Source organism: Coenobita brevimanus, chromosome 97 (genome assembly GCF_032717465.1).
Source record: "Coenobita brevimanus isolate Jiangsu-jjx chromosome 97, ASM3271746v2, whole genome shotgun sequence".
Lineage (NCBI taxonomy): Eukaryota > Metazoa > Arthropoda > Malacostraca > Decapoda > Coenobitidae > Coenobita > Coenobita brevimanus.
This window is the reverse complement of record NC_137050.1, coordinates 315,316-332,671: the sequence shown is the minus strand read 5'-3', so window position 1 is coordinate 332,671 and position 17,356 is coordinate 315,316. Positions and strand designations below refer to the sequence as shown.

At 42.2% G+C, this 17,356-nt stretch overlaps 1 protein-coding gene across 1 annotated transcript in view; it reads left to right on the top strand.

Moving 5' to 3' along the window:
- Nucleotides 1-11,289: 11,289 nt before the first annotated feature.
- LOC145413756 (guanylate cyclase 32E-like) overlaps nucleotides 11,290-17,356 on the top strand; it is a 196,190-nt gene continuing 190,123 nt past the window's right edge. Inside the window, exons 1-2 of the mRNA XM_080283413.1 lie at nucleotides 11,290-11,315; nucleotides 14,426-14,543. Of these exons, the coding sequence (XP_080139539.1) occupies nucleotides 11,290-11,315; nucleotides 14,426-14,543 (144 nt within the window). The remainder of the gene's footprint in view (nucleotides 11,316-14,425; nucleotides 14,544-17,356) is intronic.

Below are 17,356 nucleotides of genomic sequence, written 5' to 3'. Positions count from 1 at the left end.
TTGAGTAAAACAAGTATAGTAAACTTTGGACAAACTTCTCGAACGGAAATGGTTAGATGTAGCCGCTCTTAACATTTACACTAATGAGGCGGCCTCCTAAACGGTATTAAAAAGCTTTAGAACTGTAAAAATAAAATGAAAATGATGTAATCTGACTGAGGTGTTATATGTAAAAGAAATCCGCGAGAACGGTTCGATATATTAAGAGAATCATAGTCATAATTGTAATTGATACAGGATGCAATGAGTATGTTCGTTTTTATATGCAGGGGTATCTTTAAAAGCGGCCCGGTTAGTCAGTTGCATCCTAGAGAATTTCACATGCAAGGTGCTTCACTGTAGAGAGGATCAATATGGACGCTTACTTTACCTCCCCAAGGGTTTTCACACGCAAGGGACATAAGCGTTGTCTCATATGGAGCTTCACTTTAGCGTAGCCTCATATAACGCTTCACATTGGCGTTGCCTCATGTGGTGCTTCACTTTAGCGTAGCCTCATACGATCCCGCATTCAGCTAGTACTTCAACGCTTGTTTCTTAAGCAACTAATCTAAAGAACTTTCCGGCAAAACATTTTTTTAGATAGATTACTCTTCAAAGTACCACATTCTCTCTCTCTCTCTCTCTCTCTCTCTCTCTCTCTCTCTCTCTCTCATCCAACTTTGCCCCTTTCTCTTTCACCTTGATTAAACACACTCGTTCCTTATTAAAGCTTCTCCTCATTTCAGCTCCAGAACTTCGCTCTCTCCCCCTCCCTTCATCCCTCTCCTTACCTCCTTTCCTCCCCTTCTTACCTCCCTCCCTTCTCCCTTTTGCCTCCCTTCCCTCACCTTCTCTCCCCTCTTTACTCCCCCTCTCCTCCCTCTCTTCTTCCCTTTCTTTAATTCCCTCTCTCTTTCCCCCCTTCCCTCCCTCCCCCATCACCTCCCTCTCTTTTTCCTCCTTTCCCTCCCATCCCCATCACCTCCCTCACTCCCCCCCCCCTTCCCTCTTTCCCTCTAATTTCTCTTCCCAACTTTTTCTTCCCCCTCCTCCCGTCCCCCTTCAGCACCCCTCTACGCCTTAGCCTCTTCAATCAGATGACATAATTCTCTCTCTCTCTCTCTCTCTCTCTCTCTCTCTCTCTCCTATCTTCCACCCTCTCAGCACTAGTTTTTTGCTGCCTCCTCTCCGCACTTCATTAAATTCACTCCCGTCCTCTCATTTGAGGCCTTGGTGGGCAGGGGGGGAGGCACAATCTTGCGGGTCTTCTGGCCTTTAGTTCCTTCTTCCTTGCATTAATATATATATATATATATATATATATATATATATATATATATATATATATATATATATATATATATATATATATAGCAAACAGCCTTGAAAATATCTCTAGGTCTGTTGCTGTTTGTTTTTCTTTGTACGCTTTTGTATACTTTTGTACATTCTCCGGTCATTTCTCCTTCCTTCCTTTCTGTTCCTCAAATACTCTCACTCCTATTTTCCCCTCGACTCCCCCTCATCTTTAACCTCAACTTCTGTGTAAATAAACTCCCCACCTATAACCCTACCCACTGCCCCCCCCCCCTGTATACCTGCTTTGGTTACCTGGGCCCTAATGAAGCAAGTTTTGCTCTCCCGGATCCTCGGGTTACCTCTAGTTACGGTACGCGGTCCACGGAGGGAGGGGAGAGGGGGGATGGAAGGGAGGGACGGAAGGAAAGGTAATGGAGTGGGGGAGGGAGCTGGAAAGGAGGAATGGAGAGAGTAGGGCGGGAAGGGGGATTTAAAGGAGAAAAGATATACAATGGGGTGAAAGGAGAGCAAACAGCAAGTCCGTTTGGTATATTCGAGGATGTTTGTTCTAGGAAGGTTATAAATAGTAAAACTTTCCTACTGCCTAAAAACAAGGATAGAAAAACAAAAAGGTTCCCACTGCCATTAACTCACAGGATAATGAAAGGAAGGATGAAAGAGGAAAGTAGGGAAAGAAAAAAAGTGGAAGGTAAGAGTAATGAGAAGCATGTGGAGAGGGGGACGAGGAGAAATATTATAAACGGGTCTGTTTAACATCTCTAAGGAGGCACCGACGTCAAGTCGCCAATTCAGGTCTAAAAGATGCGCGATCGTTATACAGGACTAAAAGATGTTAGACCATCAGAGATCAGTGACGTTTCCTTTCGGATTCCCATACCACTAACTTGGATTAGGTGGATATGAAGTTCGTCCTTGAGTGCGATGCCTGGGGGGGCTAGATTTGCGATGGAAGAATTGAGAGGCAAGATGAGACTGGAGTGTATTATTGCAAAAGGTAGACCGAAAAAGACCAGGGACAAGATCATTGACTGTGACCTCAGGGATAAGAGACTGCATAAGGAAGCTGCCAGGGATAGGGCAGCATGGAGAGTCACCATTAGGTGACGAAGGCCGACGCATGGAGATCCGACATTAGGTGACCAAGACCGACGCATGCAAGCATGAAGGAGCCTTTAAAAACGAAACGGAACGGAACTATACCCAGATCTATTGCAATGGGTGTAGCAATGAACTTGGGTCAGCATGGCCAAGATGGCTGAGAAATACTGTGTATATTGAACGAGAAGTTGTATTATGGCATATGGTCTGTTAAACACTTTTGTTGTCGGGGAGTGTTTAATCGATCCGTTGGCTTACTGCTACCGAAGGTTAAGAAACTCGTGACAAAGGCATGATCAAGAAGAAAAGGGAAGAGAATGGAAGGCTAGCAAGCCACTGAGTGGGAAGGGAAGGGGAGGGCGTAAGAAAATAAAAGGAAGGTGTCAACAGCTCACTCACTGTCACAAGGATCATGAGAGAGAGAGAGAGAGAGAGAGAGAGAGAGACTGATCACACACACACACATACACACACACAAACACACATAAAACGACAGGACAAAGTGATGGATGACCCCTTCATCGGAGGGCGAATTTTATTTCACACACACACACACACACACACATTTTTCTCCGTCACCTGCCCACCTGTCATATATCTCAATTTCCCTGATTCTTCTCTGACCTCTTCTTTTCTGTTACATTTTTCTCTTACTAACTTTCTTAATATTTTCATACAGCCCATTCTTACTCATTTCACACACTCCTTTAATCTCTGGCTTTTCCTGGTATATCTTTAATATTCCTGACTTTTCATATGTCCTTCACTGCTCGTGTCTATTTTACCTCACGGTCTCATCAGGTAAATGTTCACAATATTAAGGCGGATACTCCAAGATTTTCTTTTCTCTCTCTCCCCAGTGCTCGCTCTTAAGCTTTTCCCTCTCCGTCTCATGTGTCCTTAGGTTATTTTAATTAACTACAATCTGTTTACTCATCTTGAACGCTGAGTACAGCAAGAAAATAACAGCAGAATATGATGCTGGTCAAGAAAAATTGCTGTGAAATGGTTGTACAGCCGTATTATTGTCCTATTCTGTCATGGGGCTCGGGGAAAAAAGCTGCTAATGGATGAAAAACTCTGCCTACACTCTTTTCCCCTTAACATGGCCCAATTTTTCGTCTTTTTGCAGTCTATTTCACACACGTCAGTGGCAATAAATGACAATACCACGATTCTACATCCTTTCTATAGCACTTCACGACTAGCACCATATTCTGTTGTACATCTATTGCTACCACTCAACATTCAAGATGGAGAGATGGCAGTTAAGTAAAAAGAGTATAATTAAGACGAATGAACCATACTGATGTGTCTTTCATGTATTTCAGCGTCACATTCTCTGATTTCCCTCGTTTTACAGCTAATTATATCCGCTACTCAATCTCTCTTTGATCTCCAGGTCCCAAGTGATTTTCTCTGGTTACTGCAGTTTCGTTTTTCATATATTTAAAATCCTTTCTATGACTTCTTTTCCTCTTCGTTCATGCCAATTCATAAATGGAAGAAGAATAACGCGCAGAAGCAACCTTTCATATTGTGAACACTATTTTTTATTTACTGTTGTTATCTTCAGACATTTTGTTCCCGTAGGAGAGATTTTGCGAACTGGGAAGGTTAAGTACCGTCTTCATAATCCCTTCATTAATCCCTTTTCCTAAGTCAAACAAAATCGTCCAGTACCAACACGAACGAACTAAACAAATCCGTCATCCCACTGATCGCGGTTAAAATCGCAAACAGCTCCTTATCAATCATCATACCATTTATGTATGAGACAGCCGTTACATGGATTCACTACGGACGATGGGTATCAACGCCGAAATGGTGACATGCAAAGGTGTCTGCCACGTAGGAGAATAGCTGAGCCTTTGCGAATGAACTATCATCTCTGTCAAAGTCGGACACACACACACACACACACACTCTCTCTCTCTCTCTCTCTCTCTAAAAACGGTATGCATTCAGTTACATGTTCCTCAAACCATAAATAAAAAATACTCAGCCGCACAGACATTATCCGACACATACGCTTTTACGATGTGGCCCCAAGAGCGACAAACCTTCTACCATTACTTCGTATCAGTCTCTCCAAACACAACATCAAACACTGCACTACACTACCGTACACATAATTCCGCGACAAAACCCAGATATTTACCGTTTCTGCACCCATACACACATATTTACTTATCACACACACACACACACACACACACACACACACACACACACACTTTAAAAAGATAAACAAACAGACAGACAGACAGACAGACCGACAGATAGACAGGTAGATACATACACAGATACATACTCGTACATATTCTGGCATACATTTGCCTTGTGTAGCTACAACACGTACTGTACAATATCTCCCCCCTCCCCCCCCTCTCTCTCTCTCTCTCTCGCACACACACACACACACACCAGATTTACACCCCCAATGGTCACAACTCACGCCTTACCCACACACAATTACTCTCAACTCCGGCGTTTCCTCTTCGTTACCCTCGCCCCAACTCCACCCCTGAAGATATACTGTCGTGCTCACCAGTATTTTGTGGTTCTCAAAATACTACCAAAAAAGGCACGTTGGATAAAGAAACAGGTACAAAAAGTTGGTAGTTAATCTGAAAACTTTTGTAATTCTCCATGAACCAATTTACTCTTCAAGATAAATTAGCGAGCTCAATACCATTTCCTTATTCTAGTAAGAAAAAATAAAGCCAGCTGGATAAAGGAACAGGTACAATAAGTCGGTAATTATTATTACACACTTGAATTTTTACTCTTTATGTATCCCAACTGTACTCTTCATGATTCATTAGCGCCTTCACCATTTTTTTTAATTATCTAAAGACTACGAAAAATAAAGCAAGGTGGATAAAAGTAACAATAAGTAAAATGCTGGCTTTTGCCATTCTGTATTCTCCAAGTACCAAGTTAATTTAATCAAGACAATGTTATTCTGGGAAAAATCATTTCCACCGTCGAAAAATTGTGCAAAATACAGAGGAAGCTCGACACAGGCTACAAGAAGCTAATTTTATACCTATCAACGATCTCCCACTTTTCAGAATTCCGTGAAATACAAAGTAAGCTGGATACACGCTACAAAAAGTAAAGTTCTGGCGTCCTGTAGTTCTGTATTATCCAGGCACCAACTCTTCCTTTTCAAGACATCAAACTGGTGAATCACAAAACATATATATACAACTTCTCTAGAACCCGCGAAAAAAACAAAAAAAAAACAAAGCAAGTTGGATACAGGTTAAAGGAAGGATTTTTGAAGGATCTCAGCTGAATATAATAATCTGGCGTTAGCCAGAATATAATACTAGAGTTGTCCTGACCATGAGAGAGTTAAACTATGAAGTAGCACACTAGAGTAATGCATGGCAAACAGCGTAAAAATGAGATTACAAAAAAAAAGTTGTTGAAAGATACTGCAATGAAAACTATTGCTACTATTACTACTCATAATAATAATAATAATAATAATAATAATAATAATAATAATAATAAGGCACTCGTATGTGTTAATGTAGAAGAATGGCTTGTAGAGATTGAGGGGTCTTATTTTCAGCGGCTTTGAGATTTCGTAACACCTCTTCCAGTTGCGATTTAGTCTTCTGACAGCATCCCAATATTCTCTCGTATATTATAGAATCAAACCATGTCTATATTTAAACATTCTCTTGCACGTTATATATTCCGTTTCAGTATCAAAAAATCTGGATCAGTATCATACACAAGGATACTGAGGTGTACCGTGCAGAATAAATCGCTAAGGAAGAGTTGCAACAAAACCTCCAGAACCATTCAGAATACGCACCAAAAACGCACCCAGAGCTATTTATCGCGATTTTACTGCTGAAAAGAAATCGTTTGAAAACTGATTGGTGATTTAGTGCGTCGGACCTAAAGTTGCTGAGGTATTTGCTTCTCTGAGACCGGAGTTTGACAATAAAAATGTGACTGTCGAGAAACTACAGTATACTGGCGAAAGAATCGGTGCTGGAGACGGATGCCGTCGTGCTGTGGCATTAATATGACCGGGTGGCTCCGCTGCCCGGTCATACAAACATCCACAAACTCACCCCCCCTCCCCCACATTCTTTTTTTCCTGTGAGGATAGTGGACTGTAGTAGAAGGGCAACGTCACATTGCAGTCCACCAGGTTCACGTCTTAGACGAACCTTGAGCTATTACAATACTAACACTATTACTAACACTAAGACAAGCACTATACAAATACTACGTTAAGAATCAACCAAACAGCTCAAGAAATTACAAACATAACGTACTGCCTTAAACTCATGCATTTGGTGACGTAATTTGCAATATATTCTCGTTTCCCGTAGACGACTCTATTCAACAATACCTCCATATCCTCCCATGCCCATCTCCAACCAAGTACCCCCTCCGGACTTCATTTTCACCCCTACAGACCCTTCCAACCCCACCACCTCCACTTCTTCCTAACTCCCTATTCCACTATTTCACACCCTCCCAGCCCCACCACCTCCACCCTTACACACCTGCCCAGCCGCACCACCTCCCCTGCACATTTCCAACCCCGCCACCTCCCCTACACACTTTCGGAACCCCACCATCTCCACCGCTATACACCCTCCAAACCCCACCACTTCATTACACACGATGGCATAATATTTCACGCTCCCCCTCGAGAAAAGAAAAAAAAATCAAACTACGGAAACTCGCTTTTATTTACTTATTCTTTTCTAACTTACATCGGGTTTAATATACCTAATTTGTTCGCCAAGAAAAAGGTTGATTAATCTGTTATTTTTGCCTCAGTTAGCTTTGGGAAAGGAGTCGCCAATGTTAATGAGGTTCTTCGTAGTTGTAATATGCTTAACATAGGTTGTCTCTCTCTCTCTCTGGCCATCTGTTGCTTCTGAAGAACGGAGACCGGGGTGCATCATGGACAGTGTATAAAGTTTGCAACTGGAAGAACCAGAGTTTAATTCTAAGACCCGTTATATTGTTGGGCGAAGTTTGCTTCCCTCTTGTACCTTGTGCTGGTGAGGGACGCCTTCTCGCGGTGACACCGATATGGTTGGGCAACTCCCTAGTTTAGTTACATAAATGTATCTCAACTCATTCCCCATCCCCCTGCACAGATGGCGGTAGATCGCAGGAGGGCAACTTCAGCCTGTAGTCCACCAGGTTCACGTTTTCAGCTGAACCTGCTACAACAACTACTACCTGTTCACTCTGCAGCAAACTTGGGGACCTGGATGTAACATCAAATACTGCGGGTTGTGTTCTAGCGAAAGAGTTGGACCTAGCAGAACTTAATTATCTGCCTTACTGATACACGTGCAATCATCAGGCACACGTCTAGCCCGTCTGCTTCGTGCTTCTCTTGCGCAAGAAGCTGATGATCAACTTACTCTCATGATATCTTTTTTTTTCTCCCCTCTCCCTTTTTTTTAAATCTATATTTCCCACCACTAAATGATTCTATTTACCTTAAGAAAGACATTTCTAAATTTGGATAGCCTCTTCACTAAAGATGGGGCTCTTCTTAGCTTAATATAGGCATCTGGCGGTCGCAAAAATATAAGTTCTCGATTCTAATTGCTAACAATAGCACCATTTACAATGATATCCTCAGGATGAAAAACTTGTGCTCTTATCGGCAGATTATGATTGTCTGAAATAAAGAATATGTTTTCCACATCCTATCCTGTAATATTTCGCCGATATTTTTATAGAATGAATAGCATCCCGGGGAACCAATACTGTCACAGAATGTTTTCCTTTGTGCTCCTCTCTGCCTACACGCCTCATGGCACTTTACTGAGGGGTATTGTTCAGTCCACCGTGCTCTCTCTCTCTCTCTCTCTCTCTCCTTTGAACACTGTCTCCCCGCTCTCTCTCTTTCTACCCGGATCCCTTCCGGCTGTTTCTGCTGTTTGTCACTCTCTCCTACCTTCCTTTCTGCCTTCTCCTTTTCCAGCCTCTCTCCCTGCCTCACCACTTCCGCCATCCTCTCTCCCTGCCTTACCACTTCCGCCGTCCTCTCTCCCCTGCCTCTCTTTCTTTCCCTGGTTCCCTCCATCCCTCCACTGCCTCCTTTTCTCTCCCTCTCCCTCCTTTACGTAACTCTCTTTCTCCGCCAGGTTCACTCCCTACTTTATCTACCTTTCTCTCCTTTCCTCCCTCCCTCCCTTGCCTCCCTTTTTCCCACTTCCTCCCCCTCTCCCCTGCCTCCCTTTTTCTCCTCTCTGCCTACTTCTAATCATGCTTCATCCACCCTTCGTCCTTTCGTGTCTCTCCTCTTCCCTATTTCCCTTCCTACTTCTTCCTTTGCGTCTTTCCCTCCTGTCTCCCTCTACCTCTCTTCCTCCTTTTCTCCTCTACCCTTCTTCCTCCTTTCTCCTCTACCTCTCTCCCTTCCTTTTTTCATCGCTTTTCTTCTCTTCTTCATTCATCTCTCTTCCGCTTTTCTCCCTCCACCTCTCTTCCATCTACCCTGTCTGCTTTCCACCCTGCCTCACCTTGTCATTCCCTGTCATCCAGCTTGCTTCAGGTCTGCCTTCCTTCTGCACGACCTTCTCTTTCTGTCTCTGTCTCTGTCTCTCTCTCCCTCTCTCTCTCTCTCTTATGCATTATGCACCCTCTTTATCCTACTCCTTTTCTACATATGCCTATAACTCACCTACCGTAGCTCTCGACTCAACCTCCCTTTTCTGTTTAAAAAAATATATATAAGAGCAATATTATCAAAGTCAAAAAATACTTCACAAGTCATTCACAGCACTTCTTGGAAAAATAAGCACCACATAGGCCTTTTCCCACTTCCATCATATATTTTTAAGGCTTAAATATTTTTAAGACTCAAATATTTTCACGGCTGACGACCCGTACCCGACAACCTCACGGTGACATTAAGAGAAACGTTTTATTCAGTGAACTGTGACAACGGTTTTGTTATTGTTGTTGATGTTATTATTATTACTATTACTATTATTATCATTATCTGAGAATATTAGGCCTGGGAATGAACACCCAAGATCTATGAAAATAGCAAAATCCGGGACTGTCTACCATATCAAAGTGGAGGGTTGAAGAAAGAACCAGCTTCAGTCCCCGACCCCGTAATGTCGCTTACAGAAAAATGTTATTGGAAGGTAAAACAAATATGGTGGAAAAAATTGGTGCCCTACTCGAGAAATGAACATGTGTGTGTGTGTGTGTGTGTGTGTGTGTGTGTGTGTGTGTGTGTGTGTGTGTGTGTGTGTGTGTGTGTGTGTGTGTGTGTGTGTGTGTGTGTGTGTGTGTGTGTGTGTGTGTGTGTGTGTGTGTGTGTGCGTGTGCGTGCGTGCGTGCGTGTGTGTGTGTGTGTGTGTGTGTGTGTGTGTGTGTGTGTGTGTGTGTGAGAGAAAGAGAGAGAGAGAGAGAGAGAGAAGTAAACTGATGATACAACAGAAGTAAGGAAGGACTACTTAGTAAATCAGGGGAGCAGAGTCAAAAGAAAACTGAACGCGAAGTGTTAATGGTACAGGAGGAAGAAGGCAATTAGCGGGGATATTCAGCTCTCCTTATTGCCGATGATACACTGCTATTACGACATGTGAAGGGCTGGTAGGTGAAGGTCCGGGTTGGAGTGAAGACAACACATTATAGGTTAGTAAGAAGGTGATAAGACTGAGAGCATTAGCAATAAATAACAATGGGAAGTACTTGAATAAAGGAAGTTTTCCACGACACTGCACTCCATCCATCACTAACGAGCAACATTAAATAGAGATAACAAAAATTATGTCATTTTTTCACTCAATTTTCATCATTCGGCTTTCTTCGGTCCAAGGGAAAATGATAGGGTTCGATACATCCTCCTAGGATTCTTTCGTAACATGAATAAAATTGTGTGGTATCATCAGCATCAGCATCATTATCATCATCACCTAAAACCTCTGGGCGGGGTACGGTTCATAGAACAACAGGAGTAAAAAACTGTAGAAGAAACTTTCTCACGCTGAAAGGATTTAAAGCGTGCACAAAAACAGAAAGATCGAAATCGAGAGTGAGGACAGCTGAAACAAACTGCCACGGCAGTGCCTGGGAACTGACGTGGAGGGGCAAATGGGTGTACGTGGGAAACGTGGTGAGGAGAAACACTAAAGAGGTGGTTCGAAGCGAATGGAGAGTGGGAGACTGGGTATGGGAGAGTACAAGTGTTTGTGGGGAGAGTAGGAGATTTTGTTAGAAAGGGGGTATATCAGGACCAGTATATGAGAGTGACGACGCGGTGGAAGGAAAAGAAGCAGGTCAAGAATAAAGATGGACATATTTGTGAGTAATCTGGTTAAGGGAAATTCTTTGAAGTGATTTAGCCGTGCGAAGCGAAAGGACAGTGGAAAATAGGGTACGAGGGTTTAGAAGAGTTGGCGGACGAGGGAGAGGAAAACCAAGAGAGAAAAAAATTGCGTGGAGGTGACGATGGTCAAGCGAGGAGGAGAAGTAGTAACAGTCCAGCAATAAGGACAGAGGAATTTGTGAGTAATTGTGGAGAAATACATTGAAGTGGTTCGGCCGTGTGGAGCGAGAGGACTGTGCGAGATTGGGTAAGGGACAGTACGAGAGATGGAAGGACAGGGTGAGGTAGAAAAAGAACAGTATTGGGAGGGAAGGGGGTGATGGAAGGAGAAGTAGCTGATCAAGAACAAAACGGACTTATTTGTGAGAACTGTGGTAAAGGGAAACACTCGGACGTAGTTCGGCAGTGTAGGAGCGAATAAAGGGTGGGTGACTGAGTAATAGAGTGTAGCAGAGTTGGAAGAAGAGGGAGAGTAAGATCGAGAACAAGTGTGGGGAGGGTAAGCGGGTAGTGGAAGGCAAAGATGTTGAACAAGAATGAGGATGGACATGTTTGTGTTTCGGTTAGTTTAAATATTGCAGATCTGAAATGAAGGAAACTACGGCTACAAAGGTGTTAAATATATATATAAGATTTGTATAGAGATAAAAGAAATGAGAGAGAGAGAGAGAGAGAGAGAGAGAGAGAGAGAGAGAGAGAAAGGAGGGGGGGATAAACGATTGTCTATCTTTCTTATCCTTCCCACATTTCAGGCTTACAAAGAAATCCTACGTAGATATTTTTACTGAGCTGTGAGAGAAAACATGGAACGCTTGGGGTTCAAAAAACAAAGAAAAAAAAAAGAATAATAGAAACAATGGGGAAAAGAGGAAACGTGGGTGGAGAAAGTGGATACGTCTCTCTCTCTCTCTCTCTCTCTCCACACACACACACACACACACACACACACACACACAAAACCATGGAAAAACGGACAGGGTTACATAAAACAAAACAAACCTAACTATCAATCAATCAGACAGGCACATATACAACTTGATAGCAAAGTCCACACCCACCCACCCACCCACACACACACGCACGCGCGAGCGCAGGTAAATATTGACACTGATCTCTTCTGAACCTGCCTTGAGAAGGTCCGACCGAGCTTTTTCCAGAAAGGCCTGATTGGTTGACTGCGTTTGTGTGTGTGTGTGTGTGTGTGTGTGTGTGTGTGTGTGTGTGTGTGTGTGTGTGTGTGTGTGTGTGTGTGTGTGTGTTTTCGTTCTTTTTATGTGTGTTTCGTCGTATGTGGGAACACCAATCAACCACTCAACGCAATGCTGCCTTCAGGAGACTCTAATCTGAGTGAAACGTGAAATATTTTCCTATAACCAAGGTTATCTACTGTGATTTTCAGTAGTAACCAAATGACGCCTGGTGGTCTGGTGGGTTAAGGTGCTGTATCCGCATGAGATCCACAAGGGTTTACATCCGAGAAATGGTTGGGGTTTATTGTTCATATAAAGTCATTCAAGGGCGACAGAAACTTGTTAAATTTGCCTTATGTATCGTAACTGAGCAGCCTTGCCCTTACACTCCTGACGGGGCAAAAAACGACTGAATGATGAATGGATGGATGAATGGATGACAACTTAAAATCCAAGATGGACATCCAGTAATTTTAGGCCATTATAGTGAAAAGAATACAGCAGCTGGAATAAAAAATAAGTCAGAGGTACTGTGCCCACTCTTTCTGCCAATTTATGAAAACAAATTTGCCTACAATGGATCTGAAATGAGGCAAGCATTCCAGAAAGATATTGCTTTCGCTCGAGACTGGCTCACTGTGTTAGCCTTTAATCTAACCTGATATTTGCTAGGCGAAGCGAGAAAGATTTAAGATTAATTTTCTTTCTCTTTCTCTTTCACTCACTCTTTCAGGTTTATTTTCACTTCCTCTTCCTCCTCCTCCTCCTATGCCTACTTCTTCTTCTTGTACCCTTACTGTTTTCACTTAAGATTTCCGTGTGTATGTCTTCTGTCCATGACGTGTGATATCACTCGGTAGAATTTAGCATTACTTTCATAATAAACATATGTAAATGTTACCGTTGTTCCTATGATCGTTTTATAACAATAATTCATTCTGTGAGTAACTCTGCACACAGTGCTTATCCTAACTTTACTAAATTTAAACTAATTAATCTTGAGCTAACACAGTCTATCATAACATAATCTAACGCAACGATCTCTTCTAACCTAAAGTACCCTAATCTAATCTAACCTAATCAAACCTAGCCAAAGCTAACCAAACCTAATCTAACCTATTCAAACCAAACCAGCCTAAACATTAGGGATAGCCGTCTCCCAGATTCCTTTACAACAATACCTCGTGTTTGTAACTTTGCATAATATAGTGCCTCGCACTGCAAGTTGAAAGGCCCCTTGCAACGCCAAATATCAAAGTGCAAGAGGTGTGGAGGACTTGTAAATGGTTGTGTGTGTGTGTGTGTGTGTGTGTGTGTGTGTGTGTGTGTGTGTGTGTGTGTGTGTGTGTGTGTGTGAATGTTTTGATTTACGTTACCTCTACAACAGAAAATTTTATTCAGCTTGTATCTCTCGTTCTGAAGGGGTAATGAAGGCAGTATCTAATCCCTCCGGTTTAGAATGCATGTCCTAAACTAAATAAAACTCAACGGAAATAGCAAGAACAAAATACAAGATACGATAATTAGAATTTCACAATAGTCCGGAAAAAAAAATAGTACCGCGACATTACAAATATATGTTGCAAGGAATTTGTGTAACCAATGATTTCATGAAATCCAAGGGGAATTCGTGGAATGAGTTTAAGGCAGAATGGGTTAATTATGATTAGGTTAATTCTGGCTGCGATTAGGTTGGGCTGGGATAATCTAGGTTAAGTTTAGGGTAGGTTAGAGTAGGTCAGGCCAGATTAGTTTGGTCAGGTTAGGTAAAGTTAATTTAGATTAACACTTAACATAACTCAGCATTCATCTAAATTAACCTAACTAACCTAGCTTAACCTAACCTAAACTTAACCTAGATTATCCCATCCTATCCTAACCGCAGCCTAAATTAATCTAACCATAATTAACCCATCCTAATTTAAACTCATTTCACGAATTCCCATTGGATTTCATGAAATCATCGGTTACACAAAATTCACTTATATATATATATATATATATATATATATATATATATATATATATATATATATATATATATATATATATATATATATATATATATAAAACGCGTCACGGTACTGCAAGGGACTAAAAACACAGTACCAGTAGTCAAAATTTCACAGTGAGCGAGTGAATGCAGATACACATAAATGATTCAGTGGGTTGGCGTCCATGTCTGTGTGATGTGTTAACGTGGACTGCTGGCAAAAGAGTGTAATGCATGCTTGATATGAGTGTGTCAATACTTGGTTTAACTGTCCTCTGTTCATATGTGAATGTATTTTAACGTTTATATGTATTATGTTATGCCCTAGATAAAAACTGTAGCTAAACTGTATTCATTTATATGGGGATTCATGTACAGATATATATAAACAGCGCACATATTTGTGGTTCTGGAGAAGAACGCCTTTACGCCATAGCACCGATAAAACTTGCCAACTTGATATACAAAATTCGCCCTATCCCCCCACAGGAGGATGGTGGACCACAGGAACTTCGGCCTCCAGTTCACCAAGTATGCATTAGAGATGAGTCTGGGGTCACAACAAAAACAACTCGTTTGTATCGGACAGTCTCAGAATGTAAACCAGGTAGAACAAATTAAGGAACTATCATGAATTCAGAGCCAAAGTCAATTATACGACACCATTCAAAAAATAAATAAATAAATAAAGAAGAGATGGGTGAAAAGGGTACTGAACAAACGTATGAAAACTACCACTCCCAACATCCTGAAAAATACCACGTGGTTTGTGTACCCAGTAACATACATTTTTTCCCCATACTGAACGAATGGAGGCACTTAGTCTAAATGGATCAAGCTATGACTCATGTGGGATGACAGAAAGAGGAGGAGAAAGCTCCAGTTCTTCACTGACTGGAGTCTTACGAAAGAAAAAAAAATCGTCAGATGGCTGCAAAAATAAAATACAATATACGTCATGAGACTGAGGGGATTAGCATAGGAGAACATTGAAACAACTTATTAAAAATCACGAATAATTTTGGGGCATACAACAGCGCACGAGGATTAAAACGTATAAAGATTCTGCAGTCCTTTCTTAGGAGATGAATATTTCAAAGTTAAATATTGTCTCGCAGTCTGAAGGATTCACGTATTCTAACCAAGCCAGTCGAATAACCAGAGAACAGAGGTTTTAAAGAACAATACAGTGGATCGCAAAAGAAAAACAATAATCTTCCTCGGCATATTTATCCACTTTCATCTTTCACGATCCCCAGATAAGGATCCTCTTCCCTTCTACTAGCCTCCACAGATCCAATAAGCCTTCCAGTAACCCCCTTTTTGTTCTCTTCCACTCTCTCACCCTCCACACTTAGGCACATTTTCCACATTCCGCTGGGAAAGCTCACAGTAAAGCCAATCTCCAATAACCGTTAGTTTGGACCCTTTTTCTTTACACTGGCAAATTCTACCAAAACACATCAGAAACAAAATTCAGCACACAAAATCACTGACCCTTAACCTCCAAAGAACTATATCTTTACCTACAGCCAGACGTCTTGATCTCGGAAGGGGTGGCCACAAACAAAACGCCCCCAAATCACCCCGTCGCCCCCCATCAGGCTGTCCTTTCTCAACTCACCCTCTCACATACAACTCTCCACTCCATCCCTCCATCTCGTCGTCGGTCTCCCCTCCTCCCTTCCACCTCTCTCTCTCGCTCTCTCTCTCTCTCCTCAATCCATAATCATATATATTTACTGAATTCTTGCTATCTACGAAAAATCTACTCGGCGAAAAGCGACATGTTTGGAACTGGAGTCTTCTTTGGGTTGGCATTCATTAGTCCCTCAATATCCCCACATTTACATCCCATAACTCCCAACACAATCTCACGAACAATCCCCCTCTCAATGTAACCCAACCTAACCAAAGCTAACCTATTCCTTATTATCTTAAGTAATCCTAAGCTAACCTAACTGCCACATACTTCCTTTGAGCCACAATCCCAACATAATTCCACAGACAATGCCATCCCTAAACCACACCTAAATTAGCCCAACCTAATCTAATCGAGCTACACCTAACCTAACCAGCACAGACTTAAATGAAAACCCCACGACACAAATCCACAACCCCCCCTCCTCTCCGTCTCAGTCTTTCAGAACTCAAGTAGCAGTAGTAGTGTGTGTACATGTTCTTAGGCCATGTAATCTTACGCACCAGCTGGCCTCTGGATTAATTAGAGAGAGAGAGAGAGAGAGAGGGGGGGGTTTTGTGTGTGTGTGTGTGTGTGTGTGTGTGTGTGTGTGTGTGTGTGTGTGTGTGTGTGTGTGTGTGTGTGTGTGTGTGTGTGTGTGTGTGTGTGTGTGTGTGTGTGTGTGTGTGTGTGCAGTAATTCAAGTTAGGGAGTAATCTGTTGAAGGTAAAAGGGCAAAGTCAATTTTACTACCTTAGAGTACTTGGTGGGCGTGGGCGTTACACTCTCTGGATTCCCCTTGCGTTTTCATTCACTCTTTTTCCAGCCTCTTCTGTTTTATCTTCTCAGCTTTGTCGCATTCACTGGCTCAATTCCTTCCTGCTTATCTATGTCCTCATCAAACACGTTCTGTTCATTTTTCTTGTTTTATATTCGCACTCTTACACAGGTTTCCCGTTTTACCTTTTCGTTCTCTTTCCCCTCTTACCTACTCGCTTCCTCCCACTTATGCCCACTCCCAACCCCCCCCCCTCTCTCTCTCTCTCTCCTCCCAACCTACTGTACCTGCTCTCCAGCTCACTCCCTACCCAGTCTCGGCCTCGTGCGACCCGGACTCAGTGTTCATCTGACCGTCGCAGGGAGAACTTCTCGCTACAGCCCCCTCTCGCTCCCTCTCACCCTCCCACATTGAACTCTCATTCCCACTCCCCCGTGCCTCAAATTTCCGTAAAAACCCGATCAAAAAGTCCCCCCAAATGACCTCTTTGTGACGCAAGTGGAATGAACGAAATCAGAAAAGCGTGTGAGTGTAACATTGCATGTAACAGGAACGGGCTCTGCAATCAGGTCAAAGTGCAATCAAAGATTTTATTGCATATTACGTGTTAATTCGAAGCCGAAGAGAGACGTCTGTATTACTCCATTTCCTTATCTTTCTTGTAGCATTTCTTTTTCCCCTTTCGTAACTTCCGAAGCCAATTTAGGACGCGCATAAGTGGAAAATGGAAAACTGTAAGTTTCCCTAATTCAACCGGTCTAAAGTAATTGCGATTTACCGACAATTACTGCTAATAATATGCTTCATTATTATTATTATTATCATCATCACCATCATTATTATTGCTCTGTTTATTAAGGAGATTCTTACCCACAATCGCATATTATGTTTCTTGTCAGGGTACATTTTCATTACGTAGATAAAATTCTGTAAGTCGAATAATTTACGGCACTGTAAATTC